A 26438-nucleotide genomic window follows, 5' to 3' on the forward strand; every position below is an offset into this window, starting at 1 on the left:
CGAGTGAAATATTGCGACTAAAATGCCATACAAATATAAAAAAAATCAAAGGAAAGCTAAAACCAACATAAGGCTTTCAATTTCCCCCTAAAAAACGACTCTGTATCGGAAACTACCTTATCTATTATATTTAAATGCAATTCTACATGGACTTGTGCTACTGTGATTATTAGGAATTCCGAAGCTTAGTATGAGGCTCCCCAACACCTCTAAGTTTTCCGTCTGGGAGCTTGTTCTTCCTTCTGTCTTCGTCGGTCTTGGTTCACTATAATAACGCCCAAAGGAGCTCTGGCTGATGGATTAACGTGAATCATGTATGACTCGATGATTTTATTCTATTCATGTGGAAGAAGACAGAGGTGAGGCTTGCAGGCCATAGAGACCTGGTTATTTTACAAACCCTGGTTGTAACACCTGGAGGGTTTCCTTCGGATAGACCCATGTACTGCTGCTTTGCCTTGTTTTCCACACAATAAAGGGGTGAGTGTAGCTAGCACGTGTCAGGTCAAATAGAATTAGTTTCATGATAATAAAGTCTTACACGGTTTTCATAGGCAGTCAACCCTTTTTATCTGAGACACAATTAGGGCTGGCTAAGTTGGTTGTGACTTGTTTTTTCATTAACAATTGAAACAATCTTAATGGTGGCAGCTTCCTCACGAGGGAAGTAGTGCTGCGTTATTTGTTTTTCTTCTGTCCAATAATCACACCGATCTCAAGGTGAACATTTAAACCAGAGGCATCAGCCAGGGGGAACTACATGAACAACGAATCTATAAACAAACTGCATGTAGGGCAGTCTAGGACATTCAGGAAGCAAACAGATCAGAAACAATCCGATACGATCCTGGGCCTGAGAGAGGAGGGGCCGTCCCAAAAAACATTCCAACGCTGGAGGGAACCCATAGCAGCAAACGTAACGAATAAATACCTCTCATAGACCCGACATTCTGGTTCCCGAACTCAACTTCTCATCCAATCCATCAACCACCCTAACAGCTCTGCCCTCTGACCACGGACTATCAAATGGACACTGGGCAACGGAAAGAACTACAAAAGGGGCAGATAGGGACAAAGGAGGGCAGAGTTCATCGTAGTAAACATGATGTAGCTGCAGCGGGCAGGGGAAGGAAGCAGGGCGTTCTGAGGGGAGGGTGAGTGAGAGACTTCACAGTCCTGACAGTCAGGACTGTTCTATACAGAAGCTATTTGTATCTGGAGGAGGATGAGCTGAGGAGTGAGATGGGGCTTCAGGGAGCAGGGAGCCAGCAGAATGGACCGGCGGGGGGACACACTGGAATGGCTTTAGATCTGTGCTGTTAGCGGAGGTTCCTGATTGGCCCGAGGACAGGGTAGGCCGCGGCAGAGCTACCAGACATAGCCCATCTCATCGTCCTCCTCCCGGTCTTCGTCGTCCTCCATGGTTCCTCTGGGGTGGATTCGGCCCCGCCTCTTCTTCTGCCGGCCCCGCCCACTCAGTGATGGCTCCTCCTCCTGATCCTCCAGGAGGACGACGCCCCCGCCACTGCTGAAGTCCCCAGAGGTCTCTTGGTCCTCGTCTGGTGCAGCACACACACACACACACACACACACACACACCAACACACACACCAACACAAACACGCACACAGGCACACACATTCAAAAGTTGATGAAATAAGTTTGAAAATAAAACGATCCACTGGTATTAATTGGACCTTGATACGAGAATTGTGTACTCAATTCATCTTTTTCATTATACGTTGTATTCTAAGAGGTAGTTAAATGTAAGAGCCTGAGAAGAAAACTCCAAAGAAATTACAAAACCAAAAAGGTATTTTGTTGAGGAGAAAAACGCTTCAAGAAAACAACAATGGTGAAGCATCGTCCCTGAAGATCCTAAATGTCACTTAAGATTAGTTCTTGAATTGAACAGAATACAGACAGCAGCCATGCACACACACACACACACACACACACACACACACACACACACACACACACACACACACACACACACACACACACACACACACACACACACACACACACACACACGCACACACGCACACACACACACACACAAATCATCTCTCACTGGGATTGTTGTTCCGTCTTTTAGGCTATCTCGCCACCACTTTACTCCCCCATTACTCTATCACGTCTCTGTTCCTTGTGTTAAAAGACAATGTCCCGCAGTCTTCAGCAGCCTAGATATTGGGGAGAACAGCCTGTGAGTGGATCAAAGCGCTCTGGAAGACAGACAGCGCTGCCAAGGGCAAAGAGGAGGATCCTTGAGAACAACGCAGTGCTGCGGGCCCTATGCGAGTCTGGAGCACGGGAAGCTATTGTTGAGTCTGAAGGGGAGGCAAACGGCGTTCAGGTTCTATATTCATATAATCTATTCAATGTATTATTAGTGGGTAGCACTTTACAATAAGGGTACATCAATTAAACCAGATTCAACACTAGTGAATGCAGTTATATAATATGCATTCATTAACAATTAGCTGACAGTTAATTAACTGTTAATCAATGTCATTAGTTAATGCATTCATTCACAATATTGTACATCATTAGAACAGAGGTTAGGGTTAGTGGGTTTGACTTAGGATAAGGATTAGGGTTAATGCTACTGCATATAAATAAATGAATACCCAAGTTAACAAAAATAATGATAATATGTAAGAGTCATCTTTTGAACTTAAGAAGTTGAGATTATTCTTCCTCTGTCATTTTGAAGATGGAGAAGGCTAAAGAGCAGCAGATCCATCTAAAAGGCACCGGACATTCCCAGCCCATAAATCTCCCGATGAAACAGCTCAACAGAACAATTGATATGCTCAGTGAAGCGAGTGAAGCCCCTAGATTTCCCTCCACACCACAGAAACCTCAAAACGTTCAGCCACAAATTTCCTCCAAGAAAGGGACAACAGTGTTTATGTTCTGTCCTCCGAGCGGCTCGACTGTGTGTGTGGAGAAGATTGATTGCGCACTGATGGGCTCCACTGTGTGCAAACAAAAAAAGGAAATGAATCGGAAGAATTGTAGAAACAGCGCAGTAAAGAAAAGACGAGAGGGCTCAACAAACTTTGACAATCTAACCTTATTTATTTTTTACTCCAAACAATCTTTGCTTGAGTTAAATCGCCCAGAGAGTGACTGAAATAGGGAAGATATTCATGCATTATGTTACATAATAAAGTGGGATGTTTAAAAAATCTTGTGTTTGCGTGCATGTGTGTATGTAAGTGTATGTGTATGTGTGGTTATGCGAGTGCGGTATTGCTGGTGTATGCATGTGTGTGTGCTGTAGTCGTACCACAGCTGGGGTTGCCCTGTTTCCTGGAGCCTGCGATCTCGTTGCCGTATTTGTCCACACACCAACACTGACCGGTGCTGCCGTGACACTGGGTGGGCTTGAAGTAGCCCACCTCCGTACAGCGAGGGATGTAGGCTCCTACAGAGGGCGAGAGACATAGAGACAGAGAGAGGAGAGAGAGAGGGAGAGGGGGAGGGAGAGAGAGAGAGAGAGAGAGAGAGAGAGAGAGAGAGAGAGAGAGAGAGAGAGAGAGAGAGAGAGAGAGAGAGAGAGAGAGAGAGAGAGAACCAGAGAGAGAGAGAGAGAGAGAGAGAGAGAGAGAGAGAGAGAGAGAGAGAGAGAGAGAGGGAGAGAGAGAGCGAGAGGGAGGTGAGGGAGAGAGAGAGAGAGAGAGAGAGAGAGAGACAGATAGTGACAGGGAGAGAGAGAGAGAGAGAGAGAGAGAGAGAGAGAGAGAGAGAGAGAGAGAGAGAGAGAGAGAGAGAGAGAGAGAGAGAGAGAGACAGATAGTGACAGGGAGAGAGAGAGAGAGAGAGAGAGAGAGAGAGAGAGAGAGAGAGAGAGACAGAGGGAGGTGAGGGAGTGGGAGATGGAAATAGGAGAGGGAGACAGAGAGAAAGACAAACGGAGGAGAGAGACAGAGAGGGAGGGAGAGAGATAGAAGGAGGAGAGCGAACGAGAGCGAAGAGAGAGAGAAGAGGAGAGAGATAAGTGACATAGGAAAGGAGCGAGATAAGAGAGAAATATAAAAAGAGAGAGGTGGTGTTATAAGATAGCACAACAATAGACACAGACACAGAGAGAGAGACAGACAGAAAGACAACCCATTTTGTGACAACCCAAGGCTCTCAATGTATTTACACACCGATGCACACATCAATTACCACAAGCCTAAATGGTCAGCTTCAGTCACACACAAAGACCACCCACTAGCCTCTTGCATACAGCCCTTATGGAGCGATCTCAGGCTGTAAACTAGAATATGTTAATTGGAACGGATGACAAGAAAGGGAAAAATGACATATTATTACAGTGTATGTGATGTTTGTGTGATGAAGAATAACTCCACGATACTATGTATGTGAGAGAGAGTGAGAGAGTGAGTGAGAGAGAGCTAGAGAGAGAGAGAGAGAGAGAGAGAGAGAGAGAGAGAGAGAGAGAGAGTGTGTGTTTGCGTGTTGAATGTTTGCCTAGGCATGCTACAAGGTTACATTGAAAAAGAAAAAGACAGTTTTGGTAGCAAGTTTGGACTAAGGCTCATGATGGAGGTGTATTTCCAGAATAGTGTTTGATTGACAGCTGTCACTCATTCAGACTGACCTATGAGGCTCTTCTGTCGTCCTTGCAGCTGGATCTTGCTCTTCTCATTTTGGCAAGGCATGCCTGGTGACATAAAAACACAGAACACACAGTCTGTCTCATATGTGCTCACCTCATCAGCCCTCTGCTGTCTTTGAACCAAACTTAAAGCTGCTGTAGGGGAGATTCGAGAGTTGGGAAGAGAGAGAGAGAGAGAGAGAGAGAGAGAGAGAGAGAGAGAGAGAGAGAGAGAGAGAGAGAGAGAGCAGTAAATAGTGCAAGAGAGAAAGATTTTGAAACTCAACAACCAAAAACATCCCCTCTCCCTTTGCTCCGTCCTTCCTAAAGTTACTCTGCCATCCCAAAGTGTTGCATTCACACACATTTGCTTGAAGTGCAAGATGGACTCCTACCAATCAGGGAAGAGATGCCCGGATTTGTTGGGAAATAGCCAGGGTTGGTCTAAAATCGAAATTGTCTCCACAGAGGCAGGTGCTGTCACCAAAAACAGATATTCCCATGTTGCATTTCACTCACACTGAAGGACGGCTATGGCATTAATAACAAAATTGACTCAAAAAGGAGCTCTTAAAATGTACATACAACCCCTTTAAGGGTGGATGGAACGGCCTGAACAGAAGATGTTTCCTGACCGTTATCTAATTTGAAATCAGGCAATAGCAATTCTTTATTTTCAATGCTAGTGGTCACATCCTCACAGATTAACACAGAACATCCATGACAGCAACACGCTATCCAAATATTCAGATTATTTCAAAGGATTATTGCACAATTATTTCAAGATTTGCAAAAACTATTCCATTCCTTCAACTGCATCCTCTTTCCCTCCTCTCTTCTGTTGTCTATCTATCCTAATATCTCATTCATCTCCTCCTCATTTATCTTGTCAATCAATTTCCATTTCCTCTCCATCCGTCACCAGGAGAAATACAACCACTCCACATCCCTGCACTCTCTTTATCTCTCTCTCTCTCTCTCTCTCTCTCTCTCTCTCTCTCTCTCTCTCTCTCTCTCTCTCTCTCTCTCTCTCTCTCTCTCTCTCTCTCTCTCTCTCTCTCTCTCTCTCTCCAGTATATTCACCCATCTCCTCCCCCAGCCTCCCTCTCCATCATGCTCGCCGTGTCAATCTCACCGCACCAATTACCTATTCTGCTCCCCCGCTCTGACCGCGCCCCCATCCACGCAGGTGTGCACACGCACACGCGCACCGCAAACAGCTCCCCCTTCTCAATTGCTTCGGCACTCGCCTCCGCTTCAATTCACCGCTCTTTATCAGACTTTCACACATACATTTCTCCCTCAATCTCAGTCCGCCACCTTTATCACTCTCTCCCACTCACTCCCTCCTCAACCCCCCTCTCTCTCTCTCTCCCTCCTCCGCATCTCTTTCTCTCCATCTTCTCCCCCCTTCTCTCTCTCTCCCCCCTCCAACTCTCTCTCTCCCTCCTCCATCCCTCTTCTCCCTCTTCCAACTCTCTCCCTCCTCAAACTCTCTCTCTCCCCCACTCCCTCTCCCCCCTCACCCTCGGGCTTCTGGAAGCAGTAGCACCACTCGTTGTTGGAGAGCTTTCCATCCTTGAAGGAGTCGCAGGAGTTGAAGAGCGGCTTCATGCACAGCTCGTACTTGTCCAGGTAGAGGGTGCTCAGCTCTGATTGGTCCAGCAGCAGGTCAAAGTTCACGTCCAGCTTGTTGAACATCCAGCCCAGCGAGTCCTTGCAGATGGGCAGGATGCTGGTGTCGAAGCCTGGAGGAGGGAAGAGATCACGTGGTCTGTGCCGTCATCGTAGTTGTCACAGTAACCATATTGCCACAGGAGGGCTGTACTCACGTCCCTGGGCGGAGTCTGAGCTGTCGGAGGCTTTTAGGTCTCGGTTGGCATCGAGGTGGAGGACTCCGAACCAGTCCTTCAGTCTGGAGGCCAGACTGTGAAGGTCACTGTCACTGCAGACTGCACACACAAACACACACACACACACACACACACACACACACACACACACACACACACACACACACACACACACACACACACACACACACACACACACACACACGCACACGCACACACACACAGACATACAGTTCAACCACTGAAATATGCATCGATATATCTTCCTAAAGGGATCATCTTCTGCTGTAAGGTCTTTCATTTTGAATGGCAGTAGGCTCCATGTAGACCCGTGATCACACGGAAAAATAGCATCTAGAATGAATACAACACACATTGATCTACATAAATATGTGTCATGCATTAGTTACAGCATGTGCGTGTGTGTAATGGCAAATCATTGCACTCCTTACTCACTATTAACAGTGTCTCCTGACATACACAGCGATAATGAGGTATCCCATCATAATTCCGTCAGTGATTCATGCAGTTTGCGTTGAACGGATTTCTCCATCAGAGTCACAGGCGGAACCAAACGCGTTACGATCAACGAGGAACACGGCTCCAATTAGAACGCGTCTCACTCCAATTAGAACGACGCGGGCCCTTTGCTCAGCAGAGAGGGACAGACAGGCATGGGGAGCCCCGCTCCCATCCACAACACAACACGGCCATCATAATGTTTATTCAGGTTAAAGAGCACGGCACAAGCCCTACTATCCGCCGCCCATAATCTCCTCTTTAGGCTTCAATCAGCCGCTCCAACAACCTCCGCTCTCGACAATCCTCCGCTCGCTCCGTCATCACAACAGCTCCCTCGCCATCGCTCACCCGAGACGTTATTCACCTTGGAAGGGTTCCCTTTCAGCCTGTTTCTATTAAAAATACATTTGCCCCCTCTCTGCTAATGTCTGTGTGAGGTTCAGTGGAAACCCTTACTGATAACTGTTCATTGGATTGCTCTTCAGTCGCTCTCCGCCTCAGCTCTGCTCTCCGATTGGTGGGTCCGCTCAATTTATTTTTTACCATTCCTTTCTTTATCACAAAGAAGTAATACAATTCACCTCCTGCCTGTGTAAGGGTGTCTTATTTTTCACTTTGAATGGAATTGAGTGGTGTGGAGATGTGTGTCTGAGTGTGCATGTGCATGTGTGTGCATGTGTCTATGTGTGTCTGTGTGTGTGTGCGCGTGTGTGTGTGTATATGTGTGTGTGTGTATGCGTGTGTTTGTCTGTGTGTGTGTATGTGTATATGTGTGTGTGTGTGTGTTTGTTTGAGTGCGTATGTGGTGGGTGATCGTTCGAAGAGGAAAATAATACCCTTTTCCCACCAAAATAAGAGGTTAACGCAGGGTTATCAAATGAGGGAAAACCCACTAAGAATACACAATTTACCCTTTTCCAAATGTGCCCCTGGGTGAAGTTTCCATCACTGCCGATGGGAGCTAGAGTCGATAAAGACCCGGGACTTCTGCAGTCATCGGTCCCGGGAAGGAAGCAGATTGCAAACCTTCCTCGCTAAAGAGAGTAAGGAGAAGGTGACGAAAGCTCCTTCCTGCCCGATGCGTCTCCTTCTGACTGCTCCTTCTGCCCTCTAACCGTTTGCCCCAACCCTGACCCTCCCATTAGTCCCTCCCATTAGTCCCTCCCATTGGTCCCTCCCATTAGTCCCTCCCATTGGTCCCAACCCTGACCTTCCCATTGGTCCCTCCCATTGGTCCCAACCCTGACCCTCCCATTGGTCCCTCCCATTGGTCCCAACCCTGACCCTCCCATTGGTCCCAACCCTGACCTTCCCATTGGTCCCAACCCTGACCCTCCCATTGGTCCCTGTAAAGGACAATGGACCGGGAGAGACTGTGAGGGACTTGCCACAGCTCTGACTCTGCTAAATGTGTTCCTGGTGTGGAAGTGAGCTCTATTACACGCACGCACGCACGCACGCACGCACGCACGCACGCACGCACGCACGCACGCACGCACGCACGCACGCACGCACGCACGCACGCACGCACGCACGCACGCACGCACGCACGCACGCACGCACGCACGCACGCACACACACACACACACACACACACACACACACACACACACACACACACACACACACACACACACACACACACACACACAACCAGACGCACGCAACCAGACAAACTCAGGACATTGACATACAGGGTGGGTCCATTCTAAGTAAATTAACAAATGCAATGCATTGCTTCAACTCTATTTTTTCCATTATTCTATAGCTAGAATAATGGAAAACAGCTGAGACACAGAGTTTGTGCTATAGCCGCTAATTACCAGCTATCTGCAAACGTTAACGACACAATCCCTGACGGGGACTATGGTATGTATTATAGGGGACAGAACCTAAATCGTCCGCGACACCATCCATAACTGCTGACTATATGGGGCCCTAGCTCTGCTCTTCTAAAAATAATATTTGATGACAGCCGTGCTATACTTTTTCCAGTCGAGGAGAAAGTTGTAGTGGAGGAGCTGTACTGGAACACAGGCCATGCAGCAGACGAACCACAGCTCTGACATCGGTGCTTCTGAATATTTGCGTCATCACTGTGTTTGTGGTGATTCGCTGGCAGAGCACCGTGCCGGATGATTAACCACGAGCGGGGACATCAGGGGAGACAGCAGGGCCAGTTCCGAGCTGTTGACACACCGGGGTAAAACAAAGAGTGGGAGTTCTTACACAACAGCCAGAAATGTGTATCCCTCTGTGCGACGCTAGCTTACTCCAGCTACTCTCCTTTATCTGCTGGCGTGAAAAACCCAGAGCCTCTTTGAGTTCAGCACAACATCAGCGGTACGTCCGCAGGCTGAAGACTGCTGGATGGGGGGAAACACTGGATGAAAGGAATCTGTCTCCCTGTCTGTCTGGGGGAAGCACATTCTATAGTAGTCCAGAAAAAAGATAAAGGACTGGATTTGGGGGGACACTAGAGAAGAGAGAGAGAATAGGAGAAAGGGAGAGAGGGAGCTAGAAGGAGAGAGAGAGAGAGAGAGAGAGAGAGAGAGAGAGAGAGAGAGAGAGAGAGAGAGAGAGAGAGAGAGAGAGAGAGAGAGAGAAAGAGAGAGTATTTTATACAAAAAGAGGGATTAGGACAAGGATGGTCTGTTATCGATTTTTTCTCTCCTGTGTGTTTGTGTGTGCGGCGTCTGTAAGAGTGTGAATGTTTTTTGTGATTGTGTGTTTGAGTGTGAGTGAGTGAGTGAGTGAGTGAGTGAGTGAGTGAGTGAGTGAGTGAGTGAGTGAGTGAGTGAGTGAGTGAGTGAGTGAGTGAGTGAGTGAGTGAGTGAGTGAGTGTGTGTCTGTAAACAGCCAGTGTCTAACGCAGGATAAACTGCCAGTCTGGGCCAAATGTCAGATATCAAACTGTGGATTTGAACTTCCTTCTTATCTGCTTGCCTCGGCCTGTCACCCTTTCCATCTAACACCCGCAGACAAGCACACGCGCACACACACAAACACACACACTGTTACGGCCACATTGGCCTTTCGGTTGTCGTGGTATGTGTGTGAGACGCGGAGCGGGAGCGGGAGATTTGATTTGTGCTTTGCACCATGATTGCTCATATCTGTTTGATTCATTGCTTTTGAGGCAATTAAACGAAGAAACATTGACTTTTTGCACTGTCTCCTGCCCCGTTTCTTTGTTGCGTTTGAGCCACGTAACACACACACACACACACACACACACACACACACACACACACACACACACACACACACACACACACACACACACACACACACACACACACACACACACACTGTCCACAGGACTGATAATCTGTCAAATAGACTCATAGCCATACAGCCATTTTTCCCTCAAATACATCCATGGTTACACAAATATCCTTATTATTTTTCATCACCATAATCAGCATGCACCTCTAGCTTTAACTAAAGCGTGCACACGTGAATTATCAAAAAAGACCGTGGAGCATGCTATAACCTTGTGCAAATTGCAATAATTAGCAATTAACACCCCCATTAATTGGGGTTGTGTGACCAGGTTGTTAGCATACACAAATTGATTGCAGCACAGCGCGGGCTGCCTGCGGGGGGCAGCGGGCGCCAGCCTCGGTTATCAGCGGGCACAGCGGTGCCTCCAGCCACACCTGTCTTCTGCAGGGGCTCACCTTGAGACGTCTGGCCTGACGGCAGCTGACAGACAGCAGCTGGACCACAACAAAGAGGAGCTGTCGCTCGCTTTATAACCAGAGGATGGAGAGGGGGGGGTAGGGGAGGAGGGGGGGAGGAGGGGAGGGGATGACGAGAGGAAGAGGGGACATGAGGACAAGAGGAGGAGAGGAAGTGAGGAGATTAGGATGAGTGGAGAGGGGACGAGAACACGATGGAGGAGGAGAGGAGGAGATAGAGAGGGAAGGAAAGGAGGAGAGGAAGAGAGGATGTGAGGATAGGCGGAGATATGAGAGACACAGAAGCTGGCGTCAAGGAGCCACACCTCAGTAGGAAGAGAAAAAAGGGATGGAGGCAGGGAGATAGGAAGGAAGGAATGAAGAGAGGGAGGGAGGGAGTACCTACATCAGTAATACGGCCAGGTTTAGCCAAAGGTTATGAATATGGATTAAAATCCCTATTTGGGATAAATTTATTCAATCTTAGAGATATCTTACCCATATTTTCTCAGACGAGAGGGAGAACATTGTGCAAGCAATGCAGAAGATTCTCAGAGGCCACCTCTCGCCATACATAACCATCCCCAGGCCCCGAGGTCAGAGCCACAGCGTTGACTTGGCTGCAGTGCAGAGCATGTGTGTATTTTAGCTTGGCTAACATATTGCAATCTCTGCAGGCGTTACCAAAGCAACGCCAGCAACTCCCTGTTTGCAGTTAACTCTCGTTCACGCCCTCGCTCCAATCTCCCTCCCATCTATGTGTGTGCGCATGTGCGTTTGTGTGTGTGTGTTGTTGTTTAGTTTAAGCTGGAGACCCAGCTCTGTACCGTGTTAATTGTTTTCTCTCCGTTTCCAGGCATGTGCTCTGTTTTCCTTAATCTCCACTCTAATCTCCCTTTGCACTTCATTTATCCTCGGGAAGAGCCGATACAGCTTCCCCAGGTACTCTGGTCACGCACGCACACGCACGCGCACACGCACACGCACACGCACACACACACACACACACATAGATCCGAGTGACAGCGTAGCCGACAGTGCTGTCAGAGTGAGGTAATGGAGGAATAATTACCCAGCCGGACTGGCTCAGTGGGCGCCATCGGTTCCAGACAGAATAAACAAAGTGATGGACCCTGGGGTGTGTCTACCTCAATACTGGCGAGATTTGACAGCCATTGATCGCTAGCGGCTATGATATTGTCATGGTAACAATAAAAGTAACTCAAAACACCTGTCACACAATGCGGGACGCCTTCTACCCAGAATCTGGGCAGGAGATGATCATAACAGAGATGTTTACAAACGAGTCATCCCCTGTTATACATTCTCCAATTGAAGCCTGATTGAGGCAACACTTGGATCTTTCGCCGAGTGATGTTGGTAAGAGATCCATTCAAGTTACAACAACCTTGCAACATGTCAATTGAGAAAGTAAACCCTACAAATCTGTGCATTTATTCATGTGTACATTGATGGTGATATCAAACATATGTATGCACCGCGTCTCATGGCTACACATCCCATATTCACCTCTACCTGCAGTATGCATATCTTTAGGTAGTTGGTGTTTAGTTTGACTTTCTCTACTGTGTCTCCCGTGTAATGTGTTGAGAATTAATGAATGAATTAGTACGGGACCAAAAGAATGGCAGGGGATGTGGAGGGACAAGGAAGAGGAAGAGAGGAGCGAAGATAAATGAGAGGAGAGGAGAGATGAGGAGATGAGGAGAGGAGAGAAGAGTGGAGAGGAGAGGAGCAACGGGGAGAGGAAAGATCAGGAGAGGGGAGATCAGGAGAGGAAAGATGAGGAGGGGAAGAGAGAGATAAGAGGAGTGCAGGAGTGCAGGAGAGGTACAGATGTCGCCGGCAGGTTTGTCCAGACAATGCAGCAAGGACACCTTTCCGTCCACCTGGGGATTCAAATCCTTCAAGTGGGTGACTTTGCTTTGTGCACATGCAGCACGTCCGGGGTCCAGATAATAAGGAAGTGGGATTAAGGGAGACCCATCGAGGAGAGCTTGCATAGCATGTCTAATTACTGTCAAAGCACGTCCCTCACCACCCCCAACTCAGCACTAATCCCCCACTTTACTAGCATCCACACACTCCCACAAAAATGAGTTGCAGATGTTCTGCCTGCTAATGATTCCAAATGGAAACAAGGCCGGATAACAGGGATTGAACCCCGTTCACAGACTCTAGGGCAATATTCCATTTGGAGTGGAGGGGCGACTGCAACAGTGAATTACTCCATTTCAGGGATCAGAAAACAAACATGGTTCAACTAATAAGCAGATTGAACCACGTTGGCTGAAACGGACCACTTTAAAGGAATTACACCGCCTGAATACTTCTGTGTCCGTGCGGCGAGTTGTGCTCCAAATCCATGAACTCAAACATCTGCTACAACAACAAACAACTCAGCATAAAATTATGCAAATACATCTAATCTGAACCGAAGAAATTAAAATGAACATGATCAGGCCATCGTTTGTGCTAACATGAGAGAGAACATGAAAACCCTGAAGAGAAGTGTTTGCAGTTGGGATGATTCAACACTCGAGCGGTCAAACCAAAGCATACAGACGAGCCCCCATGCATGCGGGCTCCCATCCGTCCCACTGGCGAACGGGAGCCTGCATCAAGACACAAGTGCCCACCCAGTGTGATCGCTATGGCAACCCGTGGGAGGCTGGCCTGATTGGAGTGGAATGATTGCACTTTACATGCACCACATATCTGGTCAGGTGGAAGGAACGGAAATAGATGAATACACAAACACACTATAAAAACAACATGCCCACAGCACACGGAGCGCAACTTTTGCTTCATATGTGTCAGGGCCCTAAAGAAGGAACCGACTCATAACAGGGTTTTTTGGTTTGATTTTAATGGAGCAAAACACATGGAGGACGAATGTAGCGGGGCTAATTTTTTTGATATATTTTTGGCGTAAATACAAAAACTTTATTTTGCCTCCGTACTGGTAGCCATGTGTTTTGACCTAGACATTGTGTCTGTTTATCTTCTGCAGATACTATGTCATATTATAATTCACCCAGCGAAGTGAGTTCTGTATGTTGTACTGTTACTAATAAAGTATAGGGTCTTCTGGTGTCTCCACCTGTGGTCCCGGACGGCCATGATTGACGGGCACAGCCTTTTATTTAATTATCTCATGGATCCCTTGAACCACGGCTGTGTTATGGATGTGCCTAGACCAGGAGCAAAGGTCACCGAAAGCTCTGACTAGGCAGAGAATCTCCGACCCAAAGAGAAAAACAAACTACAATGTTTCCAGTCCCCTCTCCTTTGTGTTTCCTTTCAGTGGTTGTCAGTCTCTGCTCTAATTATGCAGCCTCCTGTGAGGCTGGCAACGGAGGCAGTCATTAACAGAACAGACACGGCCAGGTGACCTCAAAGGTCACCGGCAAAACAAAGGCTTTGGCTCCGGCTTATTATTTTGATTTGTCTTTGCTGGGGCTTTTTTGGCAACCTGTCCGAGTGTGTTTCCCAGGCGATGAGAAAACAAAGGTCAAGGGAAGGTTAAAAAGACATCAAAGAGGAAAGAGTATGCATGGGTTGAGTCGAGCTGTCAGCCGGGGTGTCCCCAACACATGGACACAGCTTGATTAAAACCTCCCTCCGGGCTGCGGCCCTCTCTGGATGTTCTCATATTTATGATCTGGAAAACAGACCAGACTGTCTGGGCCTTTCTTGTCTCCTTGTGCTGTCAATGACCGTCATTTAGGACTCACTTTTCAAAAGGCCGTACTTCAGAGAGCGGTGATGATGGGATTATGCAGTTAAAATATGATGCAATGTAGCCTGTCTGCGAGACAAACCAGAGTGGAGAGTTAATCATCATACCACATCTCCCAAGAGAACAGAGATTTCATGTGCAGACCTTCCGTCCACACCCCCACGCTGTCAGTGAGAAGGTCAGAGTACTTTGGCAGGGGTGAGCCGGAAAATACTGCAAAAATGTGGGGTTGTATATTGTTATAATCAAGCAGACAGCTACTCACCAGCCTTGGTGGTCGGGCGTGCTGGTCGGCTGGCCTCCTGACCAGGGAGACATGGGCAGAGCCCATAACACTTCACTGAGAGCACCTTCCCAGACATACAGCCATGGAAGTCCAGCTTACACTGGAACAGTGGACACAGAGATAAATGCATTCTTTTTCCCATAAGAGATAGGGTCAAGCACTCATTTGGTCAATACATGCATTAGAAGGACCTTAGTGGGTCTCATGGGATATATATATATTTTTTTTTATTTTTTTTTTAATGTTATTTATCATGTTCCAGATTAGTATACCAATGATGTAGTCCTTCAAGTTATGAATGGGGACATGTTTCCGACACTTTGTTACCAAACAATGGACCAAAAAGATGGAAACTGTGTTAAAGACAAGGCCCTGTTTAGATTTGAGTTACTTTATAAGATACAGGATTTTAATTTGACAAAGACACACCAATTAAAAGTTAAATAAATTAAAGTTAAATGCCGGTTTTTAGAGGGGATCATCTAAAATGATATTGACGTTTATTTGAGATGAACAGATGTGTCTATAACGCCGCTATAAAGACACACACACACACACACACACACACACGCAAGCGCGCGCAAACACACACAAACCCTATGGCACTCTATTCTTCATAGCAGTGCAAACCCAGCAAAAAGCACTAAAAACCCAAACGGCTTCAGAATGTAATTTAATCGTATTGCTCTCTCCTCTAGTACACAAGGGGTACCAAATTGTTTGGCATGGTTGAAAAAAAAAATCCAATCACAAAATCCATCCAAGAAAGTTATTAAAACCCAAATGAGTTATGTAAATTCACACTGAGAAGGACTGGGGGACCCCCACTTATTTGCGGACCCCCGCAAGTGAATGCAAGGGTGTCCGCACACATACACACAGCCATACCCACTAACACACACAACGCAGACACACTCCTCGCTGCTCTCCACATCTCTCCTCTCTGCTGACACTTTCAATTTCCCGGACTCTAATTTAAATCCATCATTTTATTCTGCCGGTCGCCACATGGATAGTGTTGCTAATGTCTCTTAATGAAATCTGTTGACAATGAGACACACACCGCGCCCTTCTTTCCACACATTGGATTAATCCCGGTAGGTAGAGATAACAGCGAAAGAGAGCGAGAGGGAGAGAGAGAGAGAAAGTGAAAGCAGCGGGAGATCGAAAAAGTATAAATAAATCAACTGCAGATCACACCCTAAGATTAGAATTATTCCTCCAGCACGTAGTTGCCGTACATGTCAGTAGATGTGACTTAGATGATAACATCAGACGGTAACATTGGATAGTAACATAAAACAGTAAAATCGACCATATCATCAGATGGTTACATTGCACAGTAACATCAGATGTCAACATCAGGCGGTATCATCCGATGGTAACATCAGACAGTAACATCGGAAGGTAGCATCAGACGGTAACATCAGACGTAACATCGGATGGTAACATCGGACGGTAACATCGGACGGTAGCATCGGACGGTAACATCGGACGGTAACATCGGACGGTAACATCGGACGGTAACATCGGACGGTAGCATCAGACAGTAACATCAGACGGTAACATCGGATGCTAACATCGGACGGAAACATCACAAGGTAAAATCGCACGGTAACATCATTTGATAACAGGGCTCTTAAGGTATTGGTTACTCAGTGAGCAAATGAAAAGTAAGGAGGACTTAAGACCGATAAAGATGTGATATGTGACCTGTGAGGAGTAGATATGACCGTCAGACCCGCACACAGGGCCGTACGCGATGGCTGGGCAGGGCCTACATTTCCCATGAGCAGTGGCGACCTCCTTGTTGTGTTTGTGGCCTGGGGTTCCTTTCCTGGTCTTCGTGCTGTGAGCGAGAGGAGTGAGAAGGAAGGAAAAAGAGGAGGCGAGAGAGAGAGATTAATTTAGAATACAACAGAGCAGTTAGAAGAGAGAGGGTGTAATGATGGTTCACCTCCACACACCCAGAGGCCGTGTATATGTGGGAGACATTGCCTTACTGGCTATCCTGTAAGAGAAGCAGTAATTTAATACTTTAAATGTGGAATAACAAAGGGCTGGATGTTGTTCTTGTCGAATTGAGGATTTTGCTCGTGCATAGAGCAGCCTTCCTCAATGAGGGACTATGGGTGGCGATGACGTAATATCATGTGAACTGATGAGCCGTCACGTGTTATCCAGAGGCAGCAGAACTTTCTTTGTGCCCTGTTTGCAGCGCTCACACGTGCAGCGTTCCCATGACAACGGTGGGCGATCAATTGCTCCCTTGCCCCACGCTCCTGCCCTGCCAGAGAAACAGGCTGCTTAGAAGGCACCGAGAACAGTGATTAACACACACACAAACACACACACACACACACACACACACACACACACACACACACACACACACACACACACACACATACACACATACACGTACAGTCAAACACAGGCATTAGCATAAGTGCTCCAAGCAGCAGTGTAACTATTATGACAATCACCTCAGCAAAGTTCCCGATGTTTAACACATTTCCACATAATCTACTTTAGATACACTGGAAAAAGGGATTTATGCCGCACTTCATCTGATTATTATTTTGTAATTCAATTCAAATAAAAAAAATTTGTTTTATTTTTAAAATAACTTTTTTTTACTTCAAAATACTGTGAAATATAGATATTTTTAGTTAGGAGTTCAATTAAGAAATATCTATTTTGACAAATGTAAAATGTCAAGGTTACTTACAAGCCTGCGCATGCGCATTAAATACAAAGACGCTTACGACTACTGGACCAAACCGCAGTGTTGCCAACTTAGCGATTTTGTCGCTATATTTAGCTACTTTTCAGACCCCTTTGGCGACTTTTTTTCAAAACAGCGACAAGCGACAAATCTAGCTTCTTTTTCAGCTGCTATTGGTGACTTTTGGCGACTTTTTGAGGTGAAAGCACTACCCTTGACCAGAGTGGCGATGACCCACTGGCGGCAGTAGCTCAGGTGGTAGAGCGGGTTGGCTGGTAATTTGAAGGTTGTTGGTTCAATCCCCGGCTTCACCAAGCAGTGTATCGCGGTGTCTTTGGCAAAGCACCTAACCCTGACTGATGTCGCGATGTGATGTCGAATCCAGACAGAAGCGCCTCAAGGCCATGAAGCGGCGAGAGCCGAGCGGGAAAAAAATGATGATGATGATGTATACAATAATGAGAAACAATTGTTTGATTAAATTGTAATCTTTTTGATTGGATAAACCAAATTATTTCTGATAGATATTTCTTAAATGAGAACCAATTGTTGGAGTGAATCAATATTTTTTTGTTTAGGATTTAACATACGATTTAAATGTATTAACTTCATTCAAAGAATAGAATTATACTTGGTGCCAAGTTGTATTATTTTGTTTTTATGAACATAGGAAATATTGTTTGAGGCAAGCTATATATTTGTCATTGGCTCAAGTTATGTAATATAGATGTGAACCATTACCCATATTTTTTTTACTTGGTTCAACAGAAGACTTTTTCCAGTGTAGAATCCTGTGTGTATACAGGAGTATATAGGTATACGTGTCTCTGGTGGTAACAATGATCAATCACGCCCTCTATTGTGGTAGAAAGCTGTGGGTGGAGACAGTGGCAGTAAAATAAGCCACTCATCCCACCTATAGTCTCTGAAATTCTCTCCCTCTCTCCCTCTCCCTCCCTCCCTCCCTCCCTCCCTCCCTCCCTCTCTCTCTCTCTCTCTCTCTCTCTCTCTCTCTCTCTCTCTCTCTCTCTCTCTCTCTCTCTCTCTCTCTCTCTCTCTCTCTCTCTCTCTCTCTCTCTCTCTCTCTCTCGTTCCATTAGAAAAGTTTTAAACTGTGAAAGTGTTTGAGAAGGCCATGTTCAATGATCCACCACCTAAATGGAATCCTCTAAAAGGAAGCTCTAATAGAGGAACTGAATGCCTCATGGATTGTCGCCTGTCACTGTGATTTCTGGAATCAAATAGGCTGGCAATGATTAGAAGGATGATTTCAGATCTGTGTCAACAAACAACTGACCCTCATTTTCTCTGAGTGGCCTTTCACACATGCACCGAAAGTCTGACATTCCCTGGATAATCCCCAGTTGGGATATACACTGGAAAAAGGGTTTTAAGCCGTACTTCATCTGATTATTATTTTGTAATTCAATTCAAATAAAAAAATTTTGTTTTATTTTTAAAATAACTTTTTTTTATTTCAAAATACTTTGAAATATAGATATTTTTAATTAGGAGCTCAATTAAGAAATATCCATTTTGACAAATGTACAATTTTAAGGTTGTGTATTCAACTGATTAATACTTTTGTCATTCAATCCAAATATATTTTTTTTGTTTTCTTCCTAAAACACTGTTTTATTTGATTAGGAGCTCAATTTAGAAATATTTGTTCAGACAAATGTACAATTTCAAGGTTACGTACAAGCCTGCGCATTAAATACAAAGACGCTTACGACTACTGGCCCAAACCGCAGTGTTGCCAACTTAGCGATTTTGTCGCTATATTTAGCTACTTTTCAGACCCCTTTGGCGACTTTTTTTCAAAACAGCGACAAGCGACAAATCTAGCTTATTTTTCAGCTGCTATTGGTGACTTTTGGCGACTTTTTGAGGTGAAAGCACTAGCCTTGACCAGAGTGACGATGACTCACTGGTTCTGTGAGCTAGGACAGTCTGTCTGTGTCTGGAGGGAGGTCTGGAGTAGGTCTAACTCTGCTGGTTCGATCCCCGGCTTCACCAAGCAGAGTATTGAGGTGTCTTTGACAAAGCACCTAACCCTGACTGATGTCGCGATGTGATGTCGAATCCAGACAGAAGCGCCCCAAGGCCATGAAGCGGCGAGAGCCGAGCGGGAAAAAAAGATGATGATGATGCATCCAAAACAAATATCATGTTTAAATGAGAAACAAATGTTTGATTAAATTGTACTCTTTTTGATTGGATAAAACAAATTATTTCTGATAGATATTTCTTAAATGAGAAACAATTGTTGGAGTGAATCAATATTTTTTTGTTTAGGATTTAACATACGATTTAAATTGATTGACTTCATTCAAAGAATAGAATTATACTTGGTGCCAAGTTGTATTATTTTGTTTTTATGAACATAGGAAATATTGTTTGAGGCAAGCTATATATTTGTCATTGGCTCAAGTTATGTAATATAGATGTGAACCATTACCCTTGTTTTTTTTAATTGGTTCAACAGAAGGCTTTTTCCAGTGTACGTATAAACAAAAATGTCAGAATCGGCCCCTCTGGAGTTGAACCTACCTGGGTCCAGTTGCACCAGCAGAACGTAAGGTCACACTTAGGCTACGTTGAACGTAAATCCCCCAAACGTTCGACTTTACACTCTACTAAAAAAATAGCAGTTGCACCAAGCAGATAGTTTCAACGTAACACTAAGTTATAACTTATCTTTTACACCTCCCCTCTAGCTGGTGTAAGTTCCATACTAACGATAAAGAACCGTTAAAAGATTTCAACACTAATGCAGGGTAAAGATGGCTATTCGTTTTGAGCAATGGGAAGAGGAGTTTCAATGCGATTTGCGCCGGGAACGGATTGTCCGTGACCGTATCGATCCATTTCTTTATTATGATGATGTTGAATTATATGCGCGATTTCGGTTTTGCTGGTTGGAATATTATATTTATTTATTTATTATAAAATCCGCCATCAAATAGCTTAACCTCACGCCTATACCGTCCAAGCACATTTTAGAGAATAAATTACTGAAACTGTTTTGTTTGCCCTCTCATTTGGGTGCTAACGCGTCTTCACTCGGGTAAGGTGGAAACTTGCCGGTATTTCCTGTTTACATTGTTATCTGTCAATGATTGGCTTGAAATTATCTAAACGTCATTGAAAGCGACACTGGTACACTTTATGCACTACTAGTAACGTTACAACTTAAGTTATGGTGGTGCAACCAACATTTAGAACACCTTTAGTTTGACACTAGCTACGTCGAGCGTAGGGTTAAGGCAGACTTTACACCCGAACTTATGATCGGCTTTACGTTCTACTGGTGCAACCGACTGCTGGCCCCTAGGGTAAAGTCTGGAGTATTGGACAGCCGGAGAAATTACACCGAGCGTGTGGGGCATGTTGCTGACGTGAAAAAAAGTACTCTCACGGACTTTTTTCTGCTTTTGTCTCTTCTGTTTATATTGCGGATATGTCTAGTTAAATGCTGGTGAACTTCTCTTCAACTAGATGAAGAGCAGTAAAGTGTAGTTGTACTGTTGTCAGGTGGAGAGCAGTACAGTGTAGCTTTACTGTCAGGTGAAGGGCAGCACAGTGTATTCTGTGCTTGACAGCTCATTATTTATTGAGGCCCAGTTACAAACCTAATCGAAGCTGAAGAGGCTACGCCAAGCTGACACTTGGTATATTTATTTATAAATACATTTTAAACAGTTTTTACTTGAAAAATTCTTCTGGCTTTGTCTTGGCTGCCTGTGATAAGCAGCCGGTCTTACAGCAGAAGAGTGAGTCCTGCATCCTGACTGGTCCTACTCACCTGTGTGTCGGTTGCGTAGGAGTGGCGCAGGTGGCTGTCATGTAGTCGTGGCTGACGCACACCTTGTGAGGCGGGCAGCGAACCAGCAGACAGGGGTCCTTAGTGGCGTCCAGTCCTACGAGGGAGAGACAAACAGGACAAAACGTCATCTGTGGACCATGAAATTGGACTTTGGAGGACACATCAACACCCGTGAAGAAACACATCACTACACGCTGACTGCAGGGAGGACAGTGTAGAGGCAAGGGGGTTCCACTCGTTGACAGAAGCCACTGGTTCAAACCCAGCCCCTTCCTGTAGGGAAGTTACCCTTTCTGTAGAAATGTAACTATTGCTTTATTTATATATATTGGAATTGATAGATGTTATGATCATGTTCTGGGGTATTTCAGGAAATAAGTGTGAACATTTACCACCTTATTCCGAATGCAGGCATATTTTATGTTATATTTTATATATGTTATAATTATACCAGGTTACAGGTTTGTTTATTATCTTTCCTGATCTCCAGACTGTGTTTCTGTGTATGCGCGACTCGTCCCAGTGCGCAGGTGGCCACGCCTTTAGGTCGCATTTTATTCAGTTGATGGTCAGGACTTTTACGCCTTGCCGGTGAGTGTCAAATAATTCAAATCAAGAATTAATATCATGGGAATGTTTGTGTAATTTCATTGGTTAATTCTGGGTTTTGTGTTTGTGTTTTCGTTGCTGGTTTACAACCTATCTATCTATCTATCTATCTATCTAACTAACCAACAACTAATTAGTTATTGTCAACTTGAGAGCCTCGCGTAGCTTGGTAGTCAGGTTACCTAGTGCGTGGATGCTTATTGTTTATGTGAGCGCAATAAAAGTTCATAAAGTTACTCGAGTTGTATCCGCCGTACTGGTCCTGGAACCCTTCCAGTGGGGAGTTTATTGAGCTATAGAAGGTAGCTTAGTGTAAACTGGACACTTTCATTACCTACTTCAGTTGAAAACATAAAAAGCATTACTTTTCTTTTTCACCACAATGTATAAAGTGGTTCATCGAGGTACATTATCTATTATAAATTATCAATAAAAAATCAGAGCACATTTTATGAAAAAAGATCTCTTGCTAAATGGGAGTGAACCTGTGAACCCTTTAACCACAACTTGGCCCACAATGACCAATAACGCTCCTTCACAATAAGTACATTTGATTTAAATGGTCTCAAACTTGTATCCTATAAGAATGCCTTCCTGTTGGCTTGCTGTTTATAGGTGACAGTTACGGATAGACAAGAGATGGGCGGTGTTGTTCAGTGACAGAGCGAGGGGTGGGCTGGTTCGTTCTCTGAATGGGAGGCATCAACGAGAGAAGAAAGGAGACAAGGCAACGCAGCAGGAGAGGGAAATGGAGCCTGCAAGGAATAATAAAGGGAGGAGGAGAATTGAACAGCAGACGGCATTCAGGAGCCGTCCATCGCTGTCAAACAAACGGAATGTGACATTATAGCGTAGGTTGACTTTAGGTCGAAGTCAAGTTAAAACCACGAGGAAACGCGAAACTAGCTCCCACCCCAGTTTGCAGAATTCTACCTATCGGTATAAACGTCAGGAAATTGTTATGAGAGGCATTATTATTTAACTATATAACTTATATAACTTATTTAATTGTTTCCCTGCTTGAACGTGACAGCCGAACGTGAAAGTTACGGATTAATACAAATTCATGGTTTCTAGGTATGTTGAAGTCCATATGTGCTCACGCATAGCAGCACAGTTAAACCCACGCACTCACGCTTGTGTGTGTGTGTGTGTGTGTGTGTGTGTGTGTGTGTGTGTGTGTGTGTGTGTGTGTGTGTGTGTGTGTGTGTGTGTGTGTGTGTGTGTGTGTGTGTGTGTGTGTGTGTGTGCATGTGTGTGCGTGCATGTGTGCTCATACTGGTATAAATTAACCGTGCAATTACCATGGTAATTGGGCCAAAAATGCATCCAGATTCTGAAGTAATGAGGACTTGTGTATGGATCAAAGCAACATGCAGGTCGTTAGCGTACGGCTGATAACTTTAGAAGAAAGCAGTGCGCTGCCTCCATTAGGACCCTAATAGCTTGTGTTGGAGCCACAGCTGTGCGTCAGGCATGAACACGGCTGATCACAAGCCAGGCTGATGTTTACACGCCACTTTGTTAGCATCGACTCAGCAGCGCGGCGAATCAGACGCTTGTGTCTGCCGGCCACGGGGAACCGCCGCGTGACATCTGTTCCGACCGTTTCTCAAATCCACGAAGCTCGACGAAGGGCGTTCATTATTGAAAGCCTTCACAGATCCGCACGGCTCTCAAACTGCTTGGGATGCAGAGCAGACCAGTGCGAGCCTTCCTCAAATCCTTCAAACTCATTTAGTTAAAACCCTGATTCTGGTGCCAGGGTCTTTAGACAATGCACACAATATCCCCCCAGTGCCGATGCAGAACGCTGCTTTGGGTCAGTCTGTCTGTGTGTCCGTGTCCGTCTGCGGCACATTGGAATGCACAAGCAATCCAATGTGCACAAGCTCAATGAACAACTGGCAGGAACATTGTCGGTATGTCTCCAGGCTGACATGTGGATCGTCTTCTCTCACGTTTTTTTGGGGATATCTCTCCCCTTCCCTCCAGCTTCACCCACTTTAACACTCTGGGTCACAAGAAGAGCCCCTCTCTCTCATCGTCCTCCTAGAGGAAATTACATCTCCATCCTAGAGGAAATGACATCGTTGTTGGTTGCCGGGCCAATAACGTGCACGGAACTCGAGAACAGAAAACCGCGTGCAAGATCGAGATTTGTTTTTTGTCATGGTCTCTTAAATAGAGAGAGAGAGACAGAGAGAGCCAAAAAGACATAGAGAGAGGGTCAGAGAGAGAGAGAGAGAGAAAGAAAGGGAGGGGCAGAGAGAAAGAGAGATAGAAAAAGAGGGGCAGAGAGAGCAAGAGAGAGTGAGAGAGCGAGAGAGAGAGGAGGTTAAGGATGGCTGACCACGATACAGTGCTTCTGCATTACAATTGACTGGGTGCTCAAACAGCTCTTTACTTAAGACTCCTTGAGCTTTACAACCACCCGTAATGCCCTTTTCCAGGCTCTCTCACTCCCTCTTTCGCACTCTCTCTCTCCATCTCTGCCTCGCTCTCTCCCCCTCTCTCTCTCCCTCATTCAGTCCTCCTCCCTTCTATCGCAGGCTATTGTATTCTACCCCGTCCTCATATTTATTTCATATTAGCTCTCTGCTGGCCTTTTATTGGTGGTCTGTCATTAACTTTGGCTATGAATCAACCGCCTCTTATTAAAATTATCCCCTCCTCTCACGCCTCTCTCTTCTTTGTTACAGTTCTTATTGGGTCTCCACTTTCTTCTCCTTCATCTTTTTAATTAGTTTTACAAGAAGGAGCAGAGGAGCTCAGAAGTACTGCTTGTTCCTTTCTTTGAAGCACAATGGAATCATTTCACTATTTAAGACAGCGTTTCATATCCCCCCCGGTGTGAAAATGCACTTCTAGACGTGCAGAATTCTCAGTTGTAGGCTTGGCACTATAAGTAGCTGTCTGCGTGTGTGTGTATGCGTGTGTGTCATTGTGTGTGTAAGTGTGTGCGTGTGTGAGTGTGTGTGCATGTGTGTGTGGCTGTGTGTGTGTGCATGAGAATGTGAGTGTGTGCGGCTCGGGGCTGTGTTTTGCTGCATGAGTGTGTGAGTTTGTGCGTGCCTGTGTGTGTTTGGCTGTGTGTGTGTGGGGGGGTTGCTGCATGCGTGCATGCAAGTGTCTGAGAGACATTATTGTTCTTGCACTACTTTCACATGTGTTTTCAGAACATTCTAAACATTTTAAACATTGTAAAAACTGGACTTGGTGTACAATGGGACATGGTTCCCGTGGAAACAGTGCAACTCGTTTCTTTCCAGATGCACACTGAGAGCCGCATGGGGCCTCGTACCCATCTATACCGATCTCATTTGAAACTACAAATACATATATTGTCAAAACTGCCAAGTGGAAGGAGACATGCTAGTCTTTCATTCAAATCTGATGAAGATTTCTCAAAGTGGATGTACGCCGTGAAATATGTATAATTAAAGCCCAAGACCCAAATGCTCTTTCAGAGAAGACACAAACAAGAGAACGGATGGATCCAAGAAGAGGGATGCTATAAAAAAGAATTGTCTATTTGATATTCTTCTGACGGCAAGACCCAGAGAGCAGGGACAGCAGAATCAAGACGGCCAGGGTCCTCTTGGAACACATGGCGGGCACTGCCTATCATTCATGTGTGTAACTTTCTGACGCATTCCCTCGGGTTATGAGGAGTTCAAATGGCCATTACTTCTCTCCCCCTGCCATTAAAATGAGTTAAAAATGCCATCGGTTCACCCATCCATCCATCCCTTTTTCAATCGCGGTTCACTTTAAGGCACGTCGTTTCGTTTCACCAGAGAGTGATTGACTGTCGACGAGAATTGTTTCTGTCCAAGCATTCCTGGTAGCAGGAGTTCCTTTCTCTCACCTACTCCCGCCTGCTGGGAGAGATTCACTGGAATTCACGTTGGGGGGGTAGTACAAATATTGTTGTGGTTATAACATAAGCATATGGAGCACCAAAGAAAAACAGAGAAATTATATATATATATATTGAAGACAGTGAGATAGAGGTTAGAGAGAGAGAGAGGCCTAGAGAAGTGGAGGGAGAGAAAAATAGAGAATGGTTAGAGAAAGAGAGAGGGTGAGCATAGAGGGAGTGAGAGAGGATGAGAGAGAAGGAAGGAGAGGGTGAGCGAGAAAGGCTGAAAGAGAGAAAGAGATATGGAGTGAGAGAGATGGAGATAGGGAGAGCAAGTGATGGTGAAAGTGCATAAGAGAGCGAGAAGGGGAGCGAGAGGGTGTGAAAGATATAGAGAGAAAAAGGCAATGCAAGGTAAAGCGAAATATACGGCATTTTGAAAACCGTTATGATGCTGCTTCGAGGTCAAAAAATCATTTGCCGCCCCTACTGTGTAGTGAATATAAATCAAGGTTGAAAGCATACAGGTGATTCTGTAAAAACGTGAGGATTTTAGAAACAGCCTCATCTTAAATGTATTGAATAAGAATGCCGTCTTTCTTTCCCTCTTAGCATCTCTCTCCCACTCCCAACAGTTTTGCATACCATAAAGATCTGTGTGAGGACCCAGCTCCAGCCTCAA

The 26438-nt window shown here is 45.5% G+C and overlaps 1 protein-coding gene across 1 annotated transcript in view; it reads right to left on the reverse strand.

Moving 5' to 3' along the window:
- The window catches only part of spock1 (SPARC (osteonectin), cwcv and kazal like domains proteoglycan 1), a 72593-nt gene that overhangs the window by 1251 nt on the left and 44904 nt on the right, over positions 1-26438 (reverse strand). The window contains exons 5-12 of the mRNA XM_056600911.1: positions 21262-21376; positions 16439-16574; positions 14705-14825; positions 6451-6570; positions 6145-6366; positions 4622-4684; positions 3302-3439; positions 1-1559 (exon numbers count right to left, since the gene is read on the reverse strand). The exon at positions 1-1559 is cut by the window's left edge and continues 1251 nt beyond it. Coding sequence (XP_056456886.1) covers positions 1369-1559; positions 3302-3439; positions 4622-4684; positions 6145-6366; positions 6451-6570; positions 14705-14825; positions 16439-16574; positions 21262-21376 — 1106 coding nt within the window. The 3' untranslated portion in view covers positions 1-1368. The remainder of the gene's footprint in view (positions 1560-3301; positions 3440-4621; positions 4685-6144; positions 6367-6450; positions 6571-14704; positions 14826-16438; positions 16575-21261; positions 21377-26438) is intronic.

This window comes from Gadus chalcogrammus, chromosome 10, assembly GCF_026213295.1.
Source record: "Gadus chalcogrammus isolate NIFS_2021 chromosome 10, NIFS_Gcha_1.0, whole genome shotgun sequence".
Lineage (NCBI taxonomy): Eukaryota > Metazoa > Chordata > Actinopteri > Gadiformes > Gadidae > Gadus > Gadus chalcogrammus.